General features: G+C 47.9%; 9 protein-coding genes across 9 annotated transcripts; 7 read left to right on the forward strand and 2 right to left on the reverse strand.

Annotated features, from left to right (window-relative positions):
* Positions 1-5,065: 5,065 nt before the first annotated feature.
* Positions 5,066-5,658, reverse strand: BC939DRAFT_278563 (uncharacterized protein). Its single transcript, XM_051551191.1, has one exon. The coding sequence runs from the start codon at positions 5,560-5,562 to the stop codon at positions 5,245-5,247; it is 318 nt and encodes a 105-aa protein (XP_051408772.1). The 5' UTR covers positions 5,563-5,658; the 3' UTR covers positions 5,066-5,244.
* BC939DRAFT_375962 (uncharacterized protein) lies at positions 5,619-7,165 on the forward strand (the record flags this gene model as incomplete). Its single annotated transcript, XM_051551689.1, has 2 exons — positions 5,619-5,913; positions 6,948-7,165. Coding segments are annotated over 2 exons (513 nt in total), but the record flags the coding sequence as incomplete, so codon positions are not given.
* Positions 7,166-8,177: 1,012 nt separating this feature from the next.
* On the forward strand, positions 8,178-9,091 carry BC939DRAFT_462064 (uncharacterized protein). The gene is made up of 2 exons (XM_051557074.1): positions 8,178-8,629; positions 8,789-9,091. Exons 1-2 carry the CDS (start codon positions 8,233-8,235, stop codon positions 8,923-8,925), a joined length of 534 nt encoding a protein of 177 aa, XP_051408774.1. The 5' UTR covers positions 8,178-8,232; the 3' UTR covers positions 8,926-9,091.
* Positions 9,092-9,189: 98 nt separating this feature from the next.
* On the reverse strand, positions 9,190-10,084 carry BC939DRAFT_401040 (mitochondrial ribosomal subunit protein-domain-containing protein; the record flags this gene model as incomplete). The annotated part of the gene is made up of 3 exons (XM_051552582.1): positions 9,190-9,596; positions 9,807-9,888; positions 10,034-10,084. The coding sequence occupies 3 exons, from the start codon at positions 10,082-10,084 to the stop codon at positions 9,190-9,192; spliced, it is 540 nt and encodes a 179-aa protein (XP_051408775.1).
* A 574-nt stretch (positions 10,085-10,658) lies between these two features.
* Positions 10,659-12,417, forward strand: BC939DRAFT_506289 (fructose-bisphosphate aldolase, class II; the record flags this gene model as incomplete). Its single annotated transcript, XM_051560771.1, has 4 exons — positions 10,659-10,797; positions 10,940-11,668; positions 12,077-12,129; positions 12,262-12,417. The coding sequence occupies 4 exons, from the start codon at positions 10,659-10,661 to the stop codon at positions 12,415-12,417; spliced, it is 1,077 nt and encodes a 358-aa protein (XP_051408776.1).
* BC939DRAFT_462070 (uncharacterized protein) lies at positions 12,366-13,020 on the forward strand. The gene has a single exon (XM_051557075.1). It carries the CDS (start codon positions 12,539-12,541, stop codon positions 12,749-12,751), a length of 213 nt encoding a protein of 70 aa, XP_051408777.1. The 5' UTR covers positions 12,366-12,538; the 3' UTR covers positions 12,752-13,020.
* Positions 13,021-13,091: 71 nt separating this feature from the next.
* BC939DRAFT_462071 (uncharacterized protein) lies at positions 13,092-13,714 on the forward strand. The gene has a single exon (XM_051557076.1). It carries the CDS (start codon positions 13,269-13,271, stop codon positions 13,431-13,433), a length of 165 nt encoding a protein of 54 aa, XP_051408778.1. The 5' UTR covers positions 13,092-13,268; the 3' UTR covers positions 13,434-13,714.
* Positions 13,715-13,891: 177 nt separating this feature from the next.
* On the forward strand, positions 13,892-16,085 carry BC939DRAFT_462073 (uncharacterized protein). The gene is made up of 3 exons (XM_051557077.1): positions 13,892-14,062; positions 14,304-14,395; positions 15,144-16,085. Exons 1-3 carry the CDS (start codon positions 14,053-14,055, stop codon positions 15,711-15,713), a joined length of 672 nt encoding a protein of 223 aa, XP_051408779.1. The 5' UTR covers positions 13,892-14,052; the 3' UTR covers positions 15,714-16,085.
* BC939DRAFT_462081 (thioredoxin-like protein) lies at positions 16,086-17,616 on the forward strand. Its single transcript, XM_051557078.1, has 5 exons — positions 16,086-16,526; positions 16,646-16,669; positions 16,772-16,856; positions 17,006-17,081; positions 17,229-17,616. The coding sequence occupies exons 1-5, from the start codon at positions 16,399-16,401 to the stop codon at positions 17,555-17,557; spliced, it is 642 nt and encodes a 213-aa protein (XP_051408780.1). The 5' UTR covers positions 16,086-16,398; the 3' UTR covers positions 17,558-17,616.
* Positions 17,617-20,285: the final 2,669 nt, after the last annotated feature.

Consider the following 20,285-nt stretch of genomic DNA (forward strand, 5'->3'; position numbering starts at 1 on the left):
AGAACAAAAAAAAACCGCAACCCGCTCTCCTTCATACATCCATGTTTCTATGTCTCCGTGTCTCCATGCCCCACCCCCCCATGTACCCATGCCTCCCCAATTCCCCAAAGAAAAAAGAAAAAGAAAAACGTCGAGCGCTCTTGTGGGGATCTAAATTTCTTGCCCACGGACCACATCCATTCATCCATACACGTCCACCGAACGAGCTATGGATGGAGGGCTGGTATAGTAAGAGAGGAACAGGGAAGGGAAGGAAAGAAAACAGACACAGAAATGTCGGTAGCGCTCACTTGCACCACACAGACGTCCTCTCTGTTTATGAGTTTGGCGTTCTGGGAATTCACTTTCTAAAACGGTGTCTCTTTTCTTTTTTTTTTCGCGTCCTAATCAGCTCGAAGATGTGATCGAGCTGCATACTGCATGTCGCACGTTTCCTGATCTACGTTGTTTGGCCATTGCTTAGTTAGTGGTTTAGCTCTCCCGGTTCGATTGAGCAGTCAAAGTAAACAATGGTCAAAAGATTAAAGGACAAAAAAAAATAAAAAGGCCACGCGTCCTTGCGTTCATTTATGTATACTCCCTTTGACCATTGGTACATGTGGCAAAACCAGTCAGTAATTGCAATCGTCCCAATCGTTGCCGGGAATCTAACCGTCAAATGCCATACCATAGAGCGACCTCATAACCTCAACAATACAATGCGTTAGAAGCAAGTGGGGCGTACAGTGGTGGCGTATGGACATGCACTGGGTGTAAGAAAAGGCGACGTGGGGGCTGTTGCCCAAGGTTCAATGCATTTACCTTGTGCAACCATCCAAATCTAGGGACCGTGCACAGCCCTAAACCATAACCGTATTGGTACGCGCCACCATTTTTGCCAAATGTCGAGAGCCAAGGGCAGGATCAAATGCAGCAGTTTGCAACGTATGCATGCATGCATGTAGAATGTTTTGGACATAGGGTTAAGTGGAACCCTTGTTTTATTTTATTTTTATTCAATGCATACCAGGGATACCAACATTCACTCATTATTGCATGGTCCATTTTGTTTTCCCTCCTTTGCTTCGCTTGTGTTCTACACTTTAACCTGCAAAAATCGAAGGCGACCATAGATCATTTATGCGCCCTGGTGACTACGATCGGAACTTCAAAACGAACATGGTCCTGGCTTTCATCGTGCAATCGATAGTTCTCATGATCATCCTTCACTCGTTCATCAAGGAGTGAGTTGACACGAATCGTAGTTAGCAAGGCTTTTTGTTCTTGCTAGCGCGCGTAAATCAAACCACTCATTCCCCGTATTATTTTCCCTTCGCATTTATTAGGCACGGTTCCTGGCCAGCTCCCTTATATTGGCCGTTGAGGATAACGACTCTAGCGATGATAGAGCAGAGGGGAACGCAGTAACCGTCAAGAGGAACCAGGCTTGCAGAAGCCTCGAGCGGGCTATCGACGGCTTTCGCGGATATGCGATCAAAGGGGGGTAAAGGGGTGGAAGATATGTTGGCATTTGAGCAACATAGGCAACGTTTCATCTTTATTTGATGGTCCGCCAAATACCCTCCCTCTCTTGTCCTGCAATCCTAAGTGATGTTTTCTGTCATGGGACGCCAGGGTGATATGCAGGCTACATAAGTAAACACATACAAATAAAAGCAATCGAGGATCGCCTGGCTCTTTCTCATTGTCGATGTGAACCTTTCTAGTAAATGGCTCTATCGAAGGACACGAATACCTGAAATGTGGTGCCACTCAATATATAAAATAAAAATCAGGGGAAGGAAATTGCCATCTCTCAGGGACAACACCAGGGACGAAGAAACGCGGAGACTAGAAGCTTGAGAATATGCGTTGAAGAGGGGTTTGCTTATCCATTCAGGCAGCATATCTAGCGCCGTAGGATGTTGCTTTTAGCTCACAAGGTCTAAGCTAAACCCTGTTGCAGTAAAGAGACCTCTTCAACCCTTTAAACATTAGCCAAATGATTCCACAGATTGGCTCAATGATCGATCCAACCTCCACAGGACAAAGTGTTTGGGGACGCTTGGGGTTCTTGACGGGCATAGACCGGCCGTTTTGCTACAGCCACTGTTTCTATGAGAAATCAGTTGCTGCACTACAAGCGACCAGAACAATTCGTATCATGCATCGGGGATACTTTTGACGGTCGCGTCGCTAAATCTCAACATGGTTCTAGGAAAGCTCTGGGACTTCAAAAGCAATCTCCATGCATCGCACGTTGGTTTTTTTGTAATCCACAATTCTAAACGAGCCAGAGATCTCTCTCTCTCTCGCACACAAATCGGGGTGGACGAAGACCACGAGTAGAAAAAAAAAAAAGAGTACTTTGGACATTAGTAAGTAAAAATACAACCTGATGTTATCCATCTGTACACAAAGGTACTTCCATCCATACATACTGACCGCCTTATTCGAGTTTCTCAGTCAAGTAGATTAGATACCATATGTGCCTTGATAATCATTCTTCACAACTAAGGCATTTGGACAATTGGTCCCCCCGCGACCATCGGTCCCTTTCATTTTTTCCCACAATGCATTTATGCAGGCATCGTAGTCTTTGTGATTGGGCATATATCATAACACTGCAGTTTCGCGTATATCCAAGCGTCTATATTGACTAGTCGATGTTGGCAATGATAAGTGATGTATGGGGGAGGAGGGGGAGTTTTTTTTAGCTACTATTATGGTGGCAAACAACGGTCCTTCTGAAGGAACTCTGTGGAGAATTACGCTTACAGTTCAGGTCCGCTTGGACAATGAAGTGCAATTCTTAACTGAACAATGTTTATTTGATTGGGTTTCTACGTACAAAGACCAGTTGGAGAGGAGGGGGAGGGGGAAAGGGATCTCCCTACCGTCATCTCGACCTATGGGAACCGAGCAAAGACCCAAAAAAGAATTGTGATCGAATTCCAAAACAGTGAAAACGGCGATTCCCTTGGGCAAACCAACCATGATGTGCAATTCATGCTTGAAAGCAGGATGGTGAACCCTTTGTCATTTCTGGGCCCGTCTACGGATCACCAGGATCCTCAATTATTGCTTTCCAAGAAAAAAAGAAAAAAGAAAAAGAAAAGCGCGGCAAGGCGGGAAAGCGCTGCAGCGTAGTTTGAAAGTAAGAGGGAAAAAAAAAAAAAAGGAGGTAGAAAGATATAATCCTAGCTCTAGTTGCCATTGAAGGATCGTCCGTGTCGAAATCGTTTCGTTGATATCTCTGGAATCCAATGCAATAAATACCGCGTCGTAAGAATAACTCATACGACGAACATATGCAATGAATTCGTTGGGTGTTCAAACATCCCCGAAATCCCATCGGCTTATCTATCTACAGTGGGAGATGCTTGACGTCCGATGCGATGCAATTCTTTCTCATGCGAAAACCCTTCAATGTGTGGTAGATTCTCTCAAAGCGAGTCAGACATTTACTTCATCGCAGCAATCTGTTCCGGAGCTGGAGTCCCCAGTCCTCAGTCCCCAGAAAACAAATGTAATAGCCAGGAAGAGTTGAAATGGACACTGATACAATAAGTGAGACTAGATTGCAGCGAATTTTAGTAGCCATCATCAGAGCCATCGGTAGTGGCAAGTTGTAGCAGATAACAAAACGGGCTAGTAGACAACAGTTGCCCGAGAAGGAAGTGGTTCCTCCTGCCCCTCCCCCCTTCGCCCCTTTGCAACCTTTGCAACGGATTGGAATTATAGGAAGCAATTAACGCAGAGGGCACTCAATTGACCTGGACCTGCTGGACATAAAACATGGACACGAGTATGTGAAGATAGCATATGAGTACGCACAGCGCTGTACACAATGTTGGCATTCGTGTATCCCGCTCTGAAATGCAGTTGTTCTGTTTAATAAGGACTGCGTCGGTTGTCCTTTTGCACCCAAAATAAGCCCTTGAGGACGATGGAGGAAGAAGGATCGAGGCGTGGTTGGGTGGCCAGGAGGGATGTGGACGAAGGGGAGGGATGGCTCATACACAGACACCGACTGGGCTGTGAAGAAGAGAGAGTAGATAGTCGATGCAATCAATAGGGCGAGTGACTGAGTGAATGAATGTATGAATGAATGGAAGTATCTTTGAAGCTGTAACAATGAAAGGAAAATAGCATAATTGAATACTCTCTGACTGAATTGAGGAGAAGAAGAAGAAGAGGGGGAGGGGGGGCAGAGGTTTTGTTGTTCACATTTTACGATTCAATTGTCTTGGTTTACTTTGCTTTAATATAGTTTGCTATACTTTTCTGGTCCACAAACAAACATATACAGTACCTCTGTCCGAATGAATGCATCACATATAGTCAACTCACCCTCTTCCTCTCTTCCCACAGACCACATACATATAAATACCTGTGCACACAACGCGCTTTCCCTCTTCCCTTCTTTGTCATCTCACTCTTTTATTGCCACCAATTTATATCTGAACAAGCCCTCGGATCAACCCTCGTCTTCTCTTTCCTCTTCGCCCGTTCTATTCCCTTGAACGTCCTTTTTCTTCCTCTTCCTCCTCTTCCTCTTCCTCCCCCTCTTCCTTCTTTCTTTTTTCTTTTGGCCAGTAACTGTTCTTCACCCCACAGCAGTCGAAGAAGCAATCCTGTTGAGAACAGAATCCCATCCTGCCAACATCATCATCCCCATAAAAAAAGAAAAGAAAAAGAAGATCAGATTCCACAAAGAACGGTTCATATCATTATATCTACCTTCGCTGTAATTGCCCTTCTCCTGCCATCTCAGAGGACCAACAACATCCAGTATCGATACCAACATCAGCAACGAACATTGACATCAACGTCAACAACAGCAACAATAGCAACAGCAGCAACAACAACAGCAGCAACAACAACAGCAGCAGCAGCGGCATAGAAAAGTAGTCTAACCAGCCAGTCAGTCCGCCAGTCAGTCAGCAAACAAGTCAAGTCAAGTCAAAGCAAGGTCATCGGTTACACGGTCCTGTCTAGAATTTTAATTCTTTCCAGCTACCTTTTTTCATCTACACATTACAATCCCATTGCGTTGGTTTACTTCCCTTCGCGTCCGTTGCTTGCTTTGGTATAAATTCTTTCCTTGTCCTCCCCTCCTTCCCTTTTCCTTCCCTTTTCCTTCCCTTTTCTCCCTTCACTCTCGACTCAGCTTCCTTTCGCCCTCGTCAGTTCCTTCTCTTTCTTTCTCTCGTGCTACCAACCCGTCCACCCATACAGCACCACCATAGTCGACCACCATCATCACCAACAACATGCCCTCACTCGCAGAGCCAAAGACCTACTCCAACAGGAGCCTCGACAAGCTGTTTCGCAGCCCGGTGACCCAGCATATGATAGGTGAGTCCTGAACGGCCATGTCTTTCTCCTCTTTGCGCCTGCCTTATCCGGTATTCCCGCCCCTCTCCCTCCATTCCATCCACTCACATCCAAGGCAACGTCTGTGTCTGTCTGTCCGTTGGTCCATGTTTCTCGCTCCTCCACATCCCCCTCCCCTTCATCCGCACCCCCTATACCGCCTCTATCGCCACGACAATGGACGACATGAAAACCCCCCTCCATCAGAAACCAACTGTTGCCATGCAGGATCCAAATGAATCTATTCTATTATTGACCTCTTATTCTATTTGCCTGTACCTCACCCAGATCACATTGCCTCCTACGCCAGCACAGTCATCGAGTGCAATCCGCCTCCAGCCATTGACGCCTACACATTGCCCTCGCCCCCAAACACCCCCGCCAACCGCTCGCGCATGAGCAGCGGTCACACCGAGCCCCCAACGGTCGTGGTCCCGCCCCTGAACGACTTTATCCGTCTCCTGGTCATCAACTCGAATGTCCAGGCTTCCACTCTGCTTCCCACGCTCGTCTACCTCGAGCGTCTGAAATACAAGCTGCCAGTAGCTGCCAAGGGTAAGTCAGAGATGAGCTGCACGAATCTAATTCATTCATCATTACATCAAGAACGGAGAGCACGGAAAATTATTCAACAGCGAGGGAAAAAAAAAGGGTTCAATTGTCCCGTTCGTTCTCCACCTTCCTCCTTTGCTTCCTGGGTCTGTTCTCTGTGTAGACTGCCCGTTCTTTTTCTTTTCCTTTTCTTTAAGAACGCGGTGTGTCTATGCGATTATGAACGTGTGATGATCATTATGAACTATGGATGGCATACAAAGGATTGCCCGTGGTGTGTGCGTGTCGGAACATTACATTTGAGTTTGTTTTCTAGGGAGATGAATCGTAATTAGATGAATACTGGGGCGTATATGAGCGAGGACGAGTAGAAAGTACTATGTACTATGACGCTTCTGTCAAATCTAAAAAAGGCCAGCAAAAAATGAGCGCAGATGAATCTGTTCCCCAGATCTGGATCGGGCGCACAAGGCAAGCTGCGTGCGTACTACACAGAAATCGAACGGGTGAGCAATTTGGGCGGTCAATTTATTTCAGCTGTCCACTTGGGCGCACGCATTGTAACGGCCATGTCATCGCTGTGGTTCAAAACCTTCTGTGCATCGCGATTCTTCCTGCCTACGATATGGCTATCAGCATCTTAGCACTCGTTTTGTTCTGTTGCATGGAGCTCTGGGTCGTGGCGTGGGTCTGAGAGTCGCGCGCGGTATCGCATTGTTACACTATTGCAATCCGAACTAGTCTAACAGACTAACACAAACAGAACAAACAAAAACAACGGCAGTGGTTTTTTAAGCTTCCGCGAATGCGATCATCGTTTTCCCTTTCCATTTCCGTTTGATTCGTTGCTGCTCTTATCTCCCACCCCCCAACACATGTCGGCTATACGGACACAAAGCAGCTCTTATCCCTCTCTCTATCCCTCCATCGAGTTGGTGGCGGTCACCTAGCAAGCTTATTTGCCTGCAATGCATAATTAGTCTACAAGTGCCAACCGCTGACGTCTTCCTTTGTCATCTTGACACTATATCTCATAGGGATGCACTGCACATGCCATCGTGTCTTCCTTGCCACGCTTATTGTCGCCGCGAAATACCTGAACGACCAGTCACCCAAGAACAAGCACTGGTCCGCACACTCCAACGTCTTCTCGGTTGGAGAGGTCAACCTGATGGAGAAGCAATTGCTCTCACTCCTCGATTTTGATCTGCGCATCACTGAGGAAGACCTTGCCTCAAGTCTCCAGGGCTTCCTACAGATGCAAGCTGCTTCAACCTCCGTTTCGTCCTCCGCAGCTGTCCCACCTGTTCCTCCAATGGATGCTCAGACCCGTTACGTCTCACCTATTTCCAAAGTTGGCTCGGTCCCTTCGCCAAGCAGTGCTTACATTCCTCAGGCTATCCCCATCAACCAGCCTAGCTCCAACAAGCGTGGTTCCATCAGTCGGCGGAGCGTAGCCGATGTTGCTGTTGAGCAGCCACGTCAGGAGCCATTCAAACGACGCCCATCACTGCCTAATCAGCCCTGCCTGGAGGATGGCGAGGTCATGCCTGTGTACAAGGGTCCTATCCGCAACAACCAAGACCAGTATCCATCTCCTGACAGTGGCCCAGACAGCACGAGTGGCTCTTCGGCCGGCCATGTCGGTGTGAAGAAGGCATGGATCGCATCCGCAGGGTCAATGTACAGCTCTACATCCAACCCTCGCCTGACTCGCATGCCTCAGCCAGTGATAGCCATCGTTGAGCCCCAGATTATCAATGCCGGCTACGCTGGCCAAGAGACTGGCGACAGACGAGACGGACGAAAGTACGGCTCTAGTCGCGCTATGTGCTAATGTTGCTATATGAAGTTCCCTCACCAACCACCATCCTTCGTCGTTGCAGCGAATCTCTTATTTTCCAAGAAAGAAAAAAACCCTCCGACCTTGTATTTTTATTGTAGTTTAGTTGCCTTTGCATCTTTTTATTGCAACTCAAAGGTAGTTCCTACAGCTTTCTGTATATTATTAAATTGTATGAAAACATTGCAAACTGTATGAAGATGCCCTTGCTGTGTTGTGTAATTCCATGAGTTCAAGCGACCGCGCTTTTCCTTTTTTTTTGGGAGGAGGGGGGATTTAGTAGCAAGGACAAAGACCACTCCGCGTCCACTGCATCTGTGGATCTATGGTCCGGAAGGTCGTGTCTGACTCTTGCTTCGTTCGTTTTCCAAATACACACGTGATGTTACTATATATCCCACTTTGTCCCTCCTCCCCCTCCCCCTCCCCTTCCCAGGAGTGAACCAAAACCAAAGCCAGAGCTGTTTGTTTGCAGGACCATGGAACCGATAGAAGACCCACCGCAGGTGGCCAAGCTGCGATCGCTACTGAACAGGAGCGCACGGATCGAGATCACGGATGGACGGTTGTTTGTCGGTCAGTTCATGTGTATTGATCATTCCAAAAACATCATCCTCGCGGGCGCCTATGAATCAAGACCTTTGTCCTCTGCAGCAGCAGCAGGAGGCACAGGTGCAAATGCTTCAACGGTGAGTCAGGATATAAAGGCCATTGCGGCAGCCACCTCTGCCGCGATCTCGGCGTCCAATTCGGCTTCGGCTTCAGGAGCAGGATCGCCAGGAGTGGCGGCGGCGGTGGCGGTTTCGGGAGATTCTTCAGAGGAGGCGACGCCGAAACCGAGGCCGGGGATCCTTAAACGGAACTCGGAGGAAGAAGGCAGGTTCTTTTTTTTTTTTTTTTTTTTTTCGTGGGATATGACATTCCCCATGCTATTTTCGTCCTTAAAAAACATTCTCTATGGCAGAAACATGTTTCTAACGCTCGTTTTTTTATTATTATTCATGATCCTGATGTTCTTTCGATTCCTTTTTATAGAAAAGAGATTTGTGGGACAGATCATGATCCCGGGACATCATATTGTCAAGGCAGAGATGGACTGCAGTCATTTGCGGGGCGCGGATTCACGGTTAAAGGCACCTTTGACCTACAACCTCGATTACTTGTTAGGATGATCCGGCATTACATACCAACACTACATCTCCTTCGATATCTCTCATCAGCATCGCAGCCCGAGCATTTTTGTAACATATTAAAACATCGTAATTCAATGTCCAGATCTTTTGACGAGAACGAGAGAGAGAGAGTGAGAGTGAGTGAGTGAATGAGGAACGACGAGATATAATGTCTATGCATGTTGTACATGCCTCTTTATTCCATAAACCACTCTTGCATTTATCCCACCTCAAACCCCCCCCCCCCCCTCCTCCGACGGCTGTCTATACTGTCTTCTCCACGGGACGATTCCACTCCTTCGGGAACCGGACCTTGGGCTTCATATTCTTGGCCGCATGTCTCAGATCCAAGGGTACATCCGCCACAGCCTCGGGATCGTTCTTTGCCTCATTGATCAACCTGTCCAATGTATCGCTCAACCACTTGAAGTTCTGGGATCGATCCTGAAACTTTTCGCAGCTCATCTTCACCACCTTCTTCATGGGATCGTAACGTGATCCGACCAACAACAGGAATTTGTGGAGCTCTGGGTTGGTGAGCGGTAGGGATTGGGTCTCGACGGTGAGGACCACTTTGGGGGCGGCGGGGTGGTTCACTTCGCCAATGTAGGTCGTTGTACGGAACTTGAGGATCTGGGTCTTGGTTGGAGGCTGGAAGGGCTTCACGAAGGCTAATGACAAGAGAAAAACGTGTGCGTGCAAACGTTCGTGTGGTTAATTAGATGGTCGGCTTTTTTTTTTTTTTTTTTTTTTTTTTTTTAAAAAAAAAAAAAAAAAATTGTTATAAAGTAGCATTGGAGCCGTACTTGTCCTGGCGAGATCAGGATTCCAAGATACGGCTCCCAATGGATTTTTTTCAACACAAAAAGCGTTTTCTTTACCCTTCAGCTTGGGGATCTCGTATTTGGCAATACGAAGGTATTTCCTGACTTCCCGCTGGGCCTCCAAAGTATCGTAACCGGCCTATAGATATATATATTTCCAACAAAACGAACAAACAAACAGCATGAGTGTTTCCGCTGTGTAGTTTCTCGCTACACATTCTCCACAAAAGTCCTGTAAAAACAAAAACCCCTGCAGCAAGGTGGAGGAAAAAAAAAAAACGTACAGTGGTCGAGTCATCAAACTGGTATTCCTCGAGGTTGGAGATATCCAACATATCCTTGTTGCTGCCTGAATTACGGATAGCGCCCAATGCAGAGGAACGGGGTCTGTCCGCAGAGATGGGCGAGGTCATCAGTGTGCGGACAGCTTGTCTCTGCATTGAAGCTGCAGTCATGCCCACGACTGGCGTCCTTGTGATTGAGCGCAACATGGCCAATGTCCTTGAGAGTTTGTGAGAAGTCCGGGATGCGAAAGCAAAAAGGGAGGGGCGGGAGGTTCGTATGTTATTGTAGGGGGGCGGTGCTTGGGTCCCGTTGTTTCCGTTTGTTGCGTCCCAGTTCGGTTCCTGACGAGCAAGAGAGGAATGGGTTCTGGTGGAGCTGAGGGGTGGGGGGCTTTTTTGTTGTTTATCGGAGGACAAGGGGGATGGATCAATGGGGAAGGCGATCTGATTAAGGGTATTGCGAACTGACACGAAACTCAAAAAAAATTGGCTCCACAGTGTACGTGGAGGTGGGATAGATACGCGAAGAGGAGTGCTGTTTGTTATCTGCCTCTTCTTCTTTCTTCATCTCTCACCTCTCCCACTTGCTCATATACCACCTTCCCTCAACAGCACTCTAAGCACTATGGGTCTTCTCGATATCGTCCCTGCTGGTGTCATCACCGGCGACAACGTCCGCAAGGTCTTCAAATACGCCTCCGAACAAGGCTTTGCCATCCCCGCCATCAACTGCACCTCCTCTTCCAGCGTGAACGCTGCTATCGGTAAGTAAAGCAAATTGAACCAAAGCCATTCCACTCTACCGAGCGCATTTCCTTATTATAAACTGTCTCTCTTTTTTTTTTTTTTCGTTCCCCATTTGCATTTGGTTGTGTATTTATGCGTGTTCATCACATCGGATAATAGAGGCCGCTCGTGATGCAAAGGCACCGATTATCATCCAGTTCTCAAACGGAGGAGCCGCCTACTATGCCGGTAAGGGCATCTCCAACAAGAACGAGGCTGCCTCGATCCTCGGCGCCGTCGCCGGTGCGCACCACGTCCGCACAGTCGCCAAGGCCTACGGAGTCCCCGTTATCCTGCACTCGGATCACTGCGCCAAGAAGCTCCTCCCCTGGTTCGATGGTATGCTCGCCGCTGATGAAGAGTACTTTGCCAAGCATGGCGAGCCCCTCTTCTCATCCCACATGCTCGATCTCTCCGAGGAGAGCAAGGAAGAGAACATCGAGATCTGTGTCAAGTACCTCGAGCGCATGGCTAAGATCAACTGCCATCTCGAGATGGAGATCGGTATCACGGGGGGTGAGGAGGACGGTGTCGATAACTCGGAGGTTGATAACGCGTCATTGTACACCCAGCCCCAGGATATTCTTGATATCTATAATGCTTTCTCGAAGATCACGGATCTGTTCTCGATCGCTGCCGCGTTCGGAAACGTCCACGGTGTGTATGCCCCTGGAAACGTCAAGCTGCACCCTGAGCTCTTGGGCAAGCACCAGGAGTTTGTGAAGGAGCAATTGAAGCTCGAATCGGATAAGCCAGTCTGGTTTGTCTTCCATGGAGGCTCTGGATCGACCGAGCAGGACATCAAGACCGCTGTGGGCTTTGGCGTTGTCAAGATGAACGTCGACACTGGTGAGTTTTACACGACTGCATGAGTGCCTGGAGATATCTTATCGTGATGACTGCCACGCTTAGTTTCCTGTCTCCAAAATCGATTTGGGCGGAGAAAGGACTGATTGTCCTTGTGGAGAAAACAATCTATTTTTCTTATTTTTCAAGATAAGAAAAGTGGGCGTTTTGGATCGTGTTTGTTGAGATAAAGAACGATATCGGATTATTTCCAGCGGCAACAAAAGACAAGGTCGACGGGACAAAGCAAGTCAGGAATGCGACATCAACTCTAATCGAGCCTTGATCAGAAATGGACTACATCGCATGCATGGGACGCGTCGTCGACATGTCATATTCTTTTATCTTATCGCTGCACCCTCGAACCTTAAACATGACAAACCATCTTTCCTTCCATCGCATGTGTAATAGATACCCAGTGGGCCTACTGGGAGGGCATCAAGAACTTTTACGAGAGCAAGAAGGTGGGTCTACAGCTCTGCAGCGCATGTGCACTACAGACACTCCATGTTGTAAAAACGATCGAGCACGTTGCTGACATCGATGCTTTCTTTTTTTTTTTTTTTTCACACCTATCTTTTTTGTCCCCCCGACAGGGCTACTTGCAAGGACAGGTCGGAAACCCCGAGGGCCCTAGCAAGCCTAACAAGAAGTTTTACGATCCCCGTGTCTGGGTCCGTGAGGGCGAGAAGACCATGTACGACCGCGTCAAGGTCGCCTGCAAGGACCTCGGAAACGTCGATCGCCTGTAAAATAGCCCTACACTGTCTCCCCCCCCCTCCCTCGTCCTCGCTCTCCCTCTTTCTCCTCCTCCGCTCATATATCGAGCTTTTTATTTTTCATTTCTTTCAGTACATTTTCCTCAACCAAGACATGATGAGCGCTCCACCACTGTCGTTGAGCGCAGCTCTTCTTTGTGCAATACCTAGTATGAACTCTGTTCTCTCTCATAAAAAAAAAAACAAACACTGCGATCACGAAAAAGTTTTCCAGTGGAATGGTACGTTGTCTTTTTTTTCGTTTTTCAAAGGAGGACCGGTCAGCTGTTCGTTATTTGAGATATGCACCCTGAACTACATGCCTTGACTAGACCCTCGTCTGAACAGTCCGTGTCCCCCGTTTTTCATGCAGTTCCAAAAAAATAAATAAATAAAATAATAAAATAAAATAAAAAGAAGTCAATTGTATGTAGACTACCCGTTTAGCAACATCCCCCGATTGGCAGAGATGTTTCGCAGCTTGGCTGTCTTAGTCTGTGCACCAGAGACCCATAGAACCAGAAACCCAGAGGAATGAATGGATGCACAGCTGCACCCTTTTTTGGAGGGGAGTCCAGAAGAAACTAACAGCGCGGAGAAAAAAAAAAAAAAAAAAAAAAGATGCTTTTTGATGACGATAGTTGTTAATGCATCGTGACCAAGGCCAAAGGCTATTTCCAATATTAAAAGCAACTGGGGGGGGGACGGGTAGCCGCAGTTGAAGCCTCCAACATCCACACTGGATATATACATGTGTACAAACAAATAAACAAATGAATAAACACATAAATAATAAATATACAAACAAACAAGCAAACAGGCGGAGGAGGAGGAAGAATGAATGAATGAAGGGCGATAAAAACAGAACCATGGCTCTCATGAAAATGACAAATGGATGGTTGGATGGTTGGATGGTTGGTTGGTTGGATTGTACCTTTGGCGTTGCTCACTCGCTATGCTCTCTTTTTTTTCGCTTCTCGGCCTTGGACTATGAAAGAGAGGGAAAGTGAGAGGGTGCATGAGTGCGTGAGTGAGTGAGTGGGGTGTTCAAATAGATTTTGGCTTCGTAGTCACGTCCCTCCAGAATTGACCCGATGATCAGGAGGGAGAGACAGCCGGGGCAATTGAGGCCATTGGAGGCAGAGAAGGACAGGGTGCATGAATGGGACTGACGGGTTCCGGGAAATGGAAATGGAAATGGGGGGGGGATGCATGTGTTATGCACCCCATGTAGCACAGTATATAGCTTCTTCCCCTCTGGCTGGTATCTCTGGCGATGATGATGGCGATGGCGATGATGCGGTTGACGCTGTTGGTGCAGCAGGGAGGGGAGGGAGGGAGTGCCGAAGCGATGCGCGGTGACGAGAGAAGGGGACACAAATTAGGTTTGGTGCCTGAGAATCACAAACAACACGGCCCACTCATGCATCCACGTAATAATAATAATATACATATATAAACGTGTTCCCCATCTCCTTCCCCCCCTCCTCCTCCTCCAAACCCATCCTTCCTTCTTCATCATCTCTCCAACCCATCCCTCTCCATCCGCTTCATCCGCCACTAAAAGTAAAGCCCTCGCTCATTCACCTCCCTCTTTCCCCTTCCTACTCACCGCCCTTCGTATCCAACATGGCTCAAGGTAGGACATCTTTTTCTCTCTCTCTCTCTCTCTCTCTCTCTCTCTCTCTCTCTCTCTCTCTCTCTCTCTCTCTCTCTCTCTCTCTCTCTCTCTCTCTCTCTCTCTCTCTCTCTCTCTCTCTTTCTATTCTTCCGACTGCGCTTCTCTTCTCTTCTTTTCCGTTAATATTACTCTGAGTAATACTCGCTCTAACCGCTCCTTTCCCTATTTCCCTCCTCAATCTCTGCTTCCCTCCCCAAAGTGCTCCATCTTGAACAGTTCCGCCTTAGTCAGGAGGCTGCCAAGTCCTTTGACGACGACCTCGACTTTTGCCCCAGCTTGACCGCCAAGGAGGTAAAAACAACAAAAAACACCCGAAACCCTCTCCTCTTTACCTAGCCACTATCGCTCCTCTCTTCGGGATGAAAAGAAGAAGAAAGAGGCGATACTCTTTACCCCGCACACACAAACATACACAGCGCACATATACACGCGCTTTGATGTTTTATCGCGTCTATGTTCGTTTGGCATGTATTTCCCTGTGGGGATGCGGGATGCCCAGGGAAAACAAAGTGGATGTCTCAGGTCATGTCCTCCCCATCGGCATAAATATGCGCCTGGCGCACATGTAGCCTATCATCTGCTGTAATGCAGCCTGCCTCCCCCATCTGCTTTACATGTTCCCTCTCTCTCCCACTCTTTCTTCTCATCCTCATGCATACTTTTTTCTGTTTGTTTCTCTTCTGCTCGACCGCTTGACCGCTCGACCACAAACACCATTTCACGTTGGCCTCCTTCCCTCCCTCGCTTTTGTATTTGTTTGTTTGTAAATGCAGCATTCTTTGCCTTTAAGGCAGGCTCATCTTTTTTTTTTTTTTTGTCATCATGTCCGTTTTATGTCCATCCGTCGTTTGTTTGTGCGTGGTTTTTATATGTGTGGATGTGGATGTGTATGTGTGAATGTGTATGTGTGAATGTGTGTGTGAGCGTGATGTGTCTGCCCCAAGAGTAATAATACACCTGTCCTTCCCATCCTACCCTACGCCCAATCTCATTTTCTAACGCGAATGGTATTGCTTGCTCCATTTCCATCAATCTGTAGCTATCCGAGATTATCCTGGCATCGATCCTCGCTCAAAAGGAGAACCAGGCCAAGCAGCAGCAACAACGCTCCCCCAACTTGCCCACAACTGCCGCCGCATCGACGGCCACTGCCTCGCGAGCCATCACCATCGTTGACCCGGCCAGTCGCACACCCCTGTACCTTCCTCCCGCGACTACCACACCCAAAACCAACCGCTCGGGTCGTTTCTCTGGCTCGACCACCCCTGCCACAGCTGGACTGATGGCCCAATCGGACTCTTATTTCAACATCATGCCTGCTTCGAGCCGCCAGCACCACCAGCATCAACAGCAGCACCAGCAGCAGCAGTCGATGTTCAACAATCCCTATGGATCCTTTGGCTATGCATTCACAGCGCAGGCCCAGCAACATCAGCAGCAGGCGTACTCGATGGGCATGACCAGCCCCACCATGGCCTCGTACTCCCCTCCCCGTCTTGCCAACCGGATACCGATTGTGAACCCCGACAATGGCACCATTGTCTCCGTTCCTGAGGCACCCGCTGCCTCGCCTGCATGGCACCAGCAGCACTTTGTCGCTGTGCGATAAAGTACTCAAAGCTAATGGCCATTGTAGTTGTACACTCACCCACACTCTGTACCGCATTATTATCTTTTTTTTTTTTTTATTCCTTCGTTCAAGTCTTGTTTATACTCATATTCACACACACGCTGTACCATCTTACACTGTCCAACATAGTACCATCCCTCCACTCTCCACCGTTTTTCTTTCTTCTCTTTGGCGACAAATGCAACTCGATAAGAGTCTGTATGTGTCCCTGTAATGACCCATTTTTGTTTTTGCTCTATATTACATACGTCTATACCCTTTCCTTGTCTCTCCCCACACCTACACATAGTTTCTTTCTGCTGATACAAATACTTGTCCATAAACTTATACACTTATACATACAAATAAACCATTCTATTTAGCAAACATCGCTGGTATCGCATGGCATAGCAATTGTGCGAAAAAGGAGAGAGAGAGCGAGAGGAGCTATGCTCTACATCCTATCAACAATGCGCACAATGCGCTGACAAATGGTCTAGGAAACCCTAGATTCTTCGAGCATCGATGTGAGCTTGGGCCGGGTCATAACCATAGTCCACAAACAACACATATTTTTTTGTTCCGCTCAGACGAATCAAGTCTCATCCACTTTTCACCATTCCGCATTCGCCAAACTAAAAAGACAACGCATCAGGCGGCATAAAAAGACGAATACGAAGAAAGCATGTCAGTTGGCACGGTTGTCCCATTCATCAACGACTTTTTGGTCATCAACGGAGATGCCTCGACGACGATCGGAGGCCCCGTCCCCGAAGGACGCACCAAAGTCGTCGTGCTCGAGTTCTGGGCCACGTAAGCTGCCTGGACTATATTTTCGCATTATAGCCATGGGACATGGACCTTGGTAGAGGATGCTAATGCTATGTATTTTACATTGGCGCGCCAATCGATGTATTACTTACTGTACACAGTTGGTGCGGGCCATGCCTTCAGAGGTGAGCATATCGATGATATATGTTATGCTGCTAGAGGATGTTATGATTTGCAATCGACAGACGATGACTAACATCGACGACGGTACTGGTTCTTTTGAATAGCATCCCGCATCTGTCGGAACTGCAGCGCAAGTACAAGGATGTGGACGTGACCATCGTCGGTGCGACCAACGAGAAGGATGAACAGGTACTTACTATACACGCTACGCTGCGCACGTCGTTGAGCTGTGCTGTTGCGAATGGTGGCGCGAGCATGAAATAAAAACATGGATGGATGTATCTGACGGTCCTTTCTTTTTTTTTTTTTTTTTCTTTTTTTTGCTTGTTTCGTGTTAGAAAATTCGCGACTTTGCAAACAGCAACTCGATGGACTACACGGTTGTCATCGACACGAACCAGTCGTTGTTCTCGAGTATGTCTTTCGTTTTTTTACGCGTCTACCAACATAGCTATGAACAAAGCAAAAAAAAAAAAAGAAGAGAAAGCGACGCGTCGCTCGTTCTATCTCCCGCTCAACCATAGCTCCATCCACTCAACTCCACCTATCTGTTTATCATAGAGGTGTTCAAGGCAAGCGGTGCAACAGGTATCCCCTTCGCAGCCGTGGTCGTCAACAACAAGATCGTGTTTTCAGGACATCCCATGGACCCACAGTTTGCAAAGACTCTCGAGGACGCAGCCTCCAAGGCCTCGTCCACACGCAAGGAGCCCGTGGCCTTGCCGTTGGTCACACAGACGTACGAGGAACTGATGCAGTTGAGACCCAAGGAATTGAGACAGATCTTAGAGGACCGGGGTATCAGGACCACGGGGTGCTCGGAGAAGGGCGATTTTGCCAAGCTCATCGTCGAGACTTGTAGAAATACGCAATATTATCGTCAAGAGTGATAGCGAGCGGGGTGTCAGTGCAGTTGACGAATAAAAAAGAAGTTGGCGGTTCTTCCACACGTCTCTTCTCTCGATACTGCTTTTCATTCTTTCATATCTTACAAAGAACACACACTTTCTTTCTTTCACTCCAACACTTTAAGCTACATTCATCACCCCCCACTAAACGCAAAACAACACCACCCTTTCTGACACTATCTTCCTATAACACCATGGCAGACGGACCCAAGAACCCCGAGATGACCAACCCACACTCCAAGGACGACCACCCGCATCCCTCCCCAGTCAAGATCCCACGCGAAGAGCTGATGCACATGCATCCCAGGGACCTGCTCCATATCCTGGACGAGCGCCATATCGATCACAAAGGTGCTGTCGAAAAGGATGAGCTCGTCGACCTCATCCTCACCAAGTGTTCTCACTAAAGTGCCACGAAGTACCGACCTGGAGGAGCCGGAAAGTCCTGTCAAGACATGAGACTTTGTTTGGCGTGGGAAGTTTGGAGGAGGAGGAGGAGGAAGGGGGAGGGACGATGTCGACAGGCTTGCGGACCTTGGCCATTTCTTTTCTTTCTCATTATTATTACTGTTATTATTGTTACTGTTATTGTTATTGAAGCCTTGCATTATCCTCAAGCGCAAAAAAAAACCCCCTCGTCGAGTAGGACGATGCAACTCTTTGCGCAGAATAAAAAATACTCGTTTTTTCTTTTCATCTCTTTGCGTTGTATCTGCAACGGCATACTCGGATAAAAGCCAGGCTTTTTTTTTTTTTTTTTGTCTGCCTGCCCTTCAAAGAAAAGGGGGACCATGGACGAACTCTTGCTCCGCTGCCCTTCATAGTTTACTACCCTTGCTGAGAGTGAGTAGCCCTCAGAGAAATTTACTGGTGTCGCAGGCATGAAGTAACCCATACACCATGCATACATAGCTTACGCATTGTGTTGATCATTTTTTTTACGAACAAAGCGAGTAATGGAGAACAAATTGTTCTGCACTAGCGTTTTGTCTATGCAAGAGTTGAGATTCGCGCCCAACATGGCTGGTTCGAAACATTTTGACCGAATCCAGGGCAGGCCAGAAATGGGGCAAATGAGAGGTAATGAACGGTCTTGACGTGACATAAGCAGCCTGCACCTGCTCCTGCGGCTGCTTCAATCTCGGGCGAAGGCCACTCAACACACAGAGTCGTACATTTCCAGTCCTAGGCCTGCGATGCATGCTGCTGCTGCTGCTGTTGCTGCTGTTGCTGGGAACTCTGACCCTGATCCTGGGTCTAGGCTTGCTGTTGGTTCTGATCTTGGGCCTTGGGCCGGTGATGACCGAGGGCTTGACGCGTGCGAGCATTTCTTCCGCAGAGTTTCAAAATCTTATGTGGACGCTGCGATAATGTCCTTGGGTGCTGTCGCTGTCCCTGCTGCTGTCCAGCATCCGTGGTACGGACAGTCGTGGTCGCAACACCAGTAACCGTCGCCGGTGCCTTGGCCCAGCCGTTGTTGCCAAAAGCCTACTGCAAGGCCTACTGGGTTTAAAACAAGCATATGGGGAGGTATGAAGGATGAACAACAGAACTTGATGCTTGATGAGATTGTTGTTCTTGAAACGGTTTTGAAGGTCAACATATTGACGTGCATGTGTATGTGTGTGTGTGTGTGGTATCTTTACCGAGATGGAACTGCGGGCTCAAGCGATGATCCAGCGATATCGGAACAGATTCCAATCCATTGCACGGTCGACCGCGCTCTATATGAAAATCATATCGCGTATAAGATTGCCCACCCTCCAAGCACCCGACGCGTTATGGAAAAAAGAAATATATAAATATATGGCACAGTGCACACTTACGCGTTCAATGTCCCAGTCAGGTGAGTCAAAGAAGCGGCTGAAAAAGTGTCGCCAAAGAAGCGACGGTAGGTCAGGTCATCGGGGGGGGGGGGGGGGGGGGGGGGGGGGCTCATGCGGGTCGAGTCGGTAAAAAGTCGTTGGTGATCAGACGCAGACGCTGCAGAGATATTTGAACTAGCACATGGCCCTAGGGCGACATCCTCGCCGCTCACAAAACATCGTGATTAGTGAGTTTGAACAGAAGTAAAAATGGATATACAAAGGAGAGAGCGTGGATAGGAGGGGGAAAGGTAGGCTCCAGTAGGTGGTGCGGAAGCAAACAATAACTTGGCTGATCGTTGGCGCGCTTCTTGTTGGATCTAGTAGGTTCTGGTGCCAGCCTAAGGGTCGACAGTAGGGAGAGAGTGAGGAGGGTCTCATGCGAGAATAGTACTATATCTGTGAGTGTATCTGAGCGCGTGTACGTTGGAATGTGTGGTTGTATATCCACTCCGCAAATAGAAGAGAAAGCTTAGCCAACCAGCCAATTGAACCGCACCTTAACCCTTTCCTCTATTCAGGGTCGAGTTTTAGGGCCTTTTGCAGTAATGCACGTTGTTAACGGTCTAGTTGTCCAGAATAAAATAGCTTGTCTTTATTCTTGCTGCTAACCTCCAGAGTACAAGGTAGCATATCCACTCTTTGGAACAAAAAAAGAAAACATACCTCGCGTCGATTTGCTTTTTCACGTTTATATCTTGTTTCTATTAGCTGAAGCGTGCTCGTTTATTCACGGATGATATACCTCCAGTTGAAGATGGCGAGAGCTCTGACGATGACAAACAGGAAGACAAGGTGTCATTTAAGAAGAGACACATCCGGCCTTGGTGGAAGTTCTTTCTCCG

Source organism: Gamsiella multidivaricata, assembly GCF_025024155.1.
Source record: "Gamsiella multidivaricata strain RSA 2152 chromosome Unknown BC939scaffold_69, whole genome shotgun sequence".
NCBI lineage: Eukaryota > Fungi > Mortierellomycota > Mortierellomycetes > Mortierellales > Mortierellaceae > Gamsiella > Gamsiella multidivaricata.

Excerpts from the sequence above, each read along its gene's own strand:
- BC939DRAFT_278563 (XM_051551191.1), bottom strand. The coding sequence starts at position 5,562 with ATGGAGGGGGGTTTTCATGTCGTCCATTGTCGTGGCGATAGAGGCGGT.
- BC939DRAFT_462064 (XM_051557074.1), top strand. The coding sequence starts at position 8,233 with ATGGAACCGATAGAAGACCCACCGCAGGTGGCCAAGCTGCGATCGCTA. Across the intron at positions 8,630-8,788 it reads ACGGAACTCGGAGGAAGAAG|AAAAGAGATTTGTGGGACAG; the intron begins GCAGGTTCTTTT and ends TCCTTTTTATAG.
- BC939DRAFT_462070 (XM_051557075.1), top strand. The coding sequence starts at position 12,539 with ATGATGAGCGCTCCACCACTGTCGTTGAGCGCAGCTCTTCTTTGTGCA.
- BC939DRAFT_462071 (XM_051557076.1), top strand. The coding sequence starts at position 13,269 with ATGAAGGGCGATAAAAACAGAACCATGGCTCTCATGAAAATGACAAAT.
- BC939DRAFT_462073 (XM_051557077.1), top strand. Across the intron at positions 14,396-15,143 it reads CCAGCTTGACCGCCAAGGAG|CTATCCGAGATTATCCTGGC; the intron begins GTAAAAACAACA and ends ATCAATCTGTAG.
- BC939DRAFT_462081 (XM_051557078.1), top strand. The coding sequence starts at position 16,399 with ATGTCAGTTGGCACGGTTGTCCCATTCATCAACGACTTTTTGGTCATC. Across the intron at positions 16,670-16,771 it reads TGCGGGCCATGCCTTCAGAG|CATCCCGCATCTGTCGGAAC; the intron begins GTGAGCATATCG and ends TCTTTTGAATAG. Across the intron at positions 17,082-17,228 it reads GAACCAGTCGTTGTTCTCGA|AGGTGTTCAAGGCAAGCGGT; the intron begins GTATGTCTTTCG and ends TGTTTATCATAG.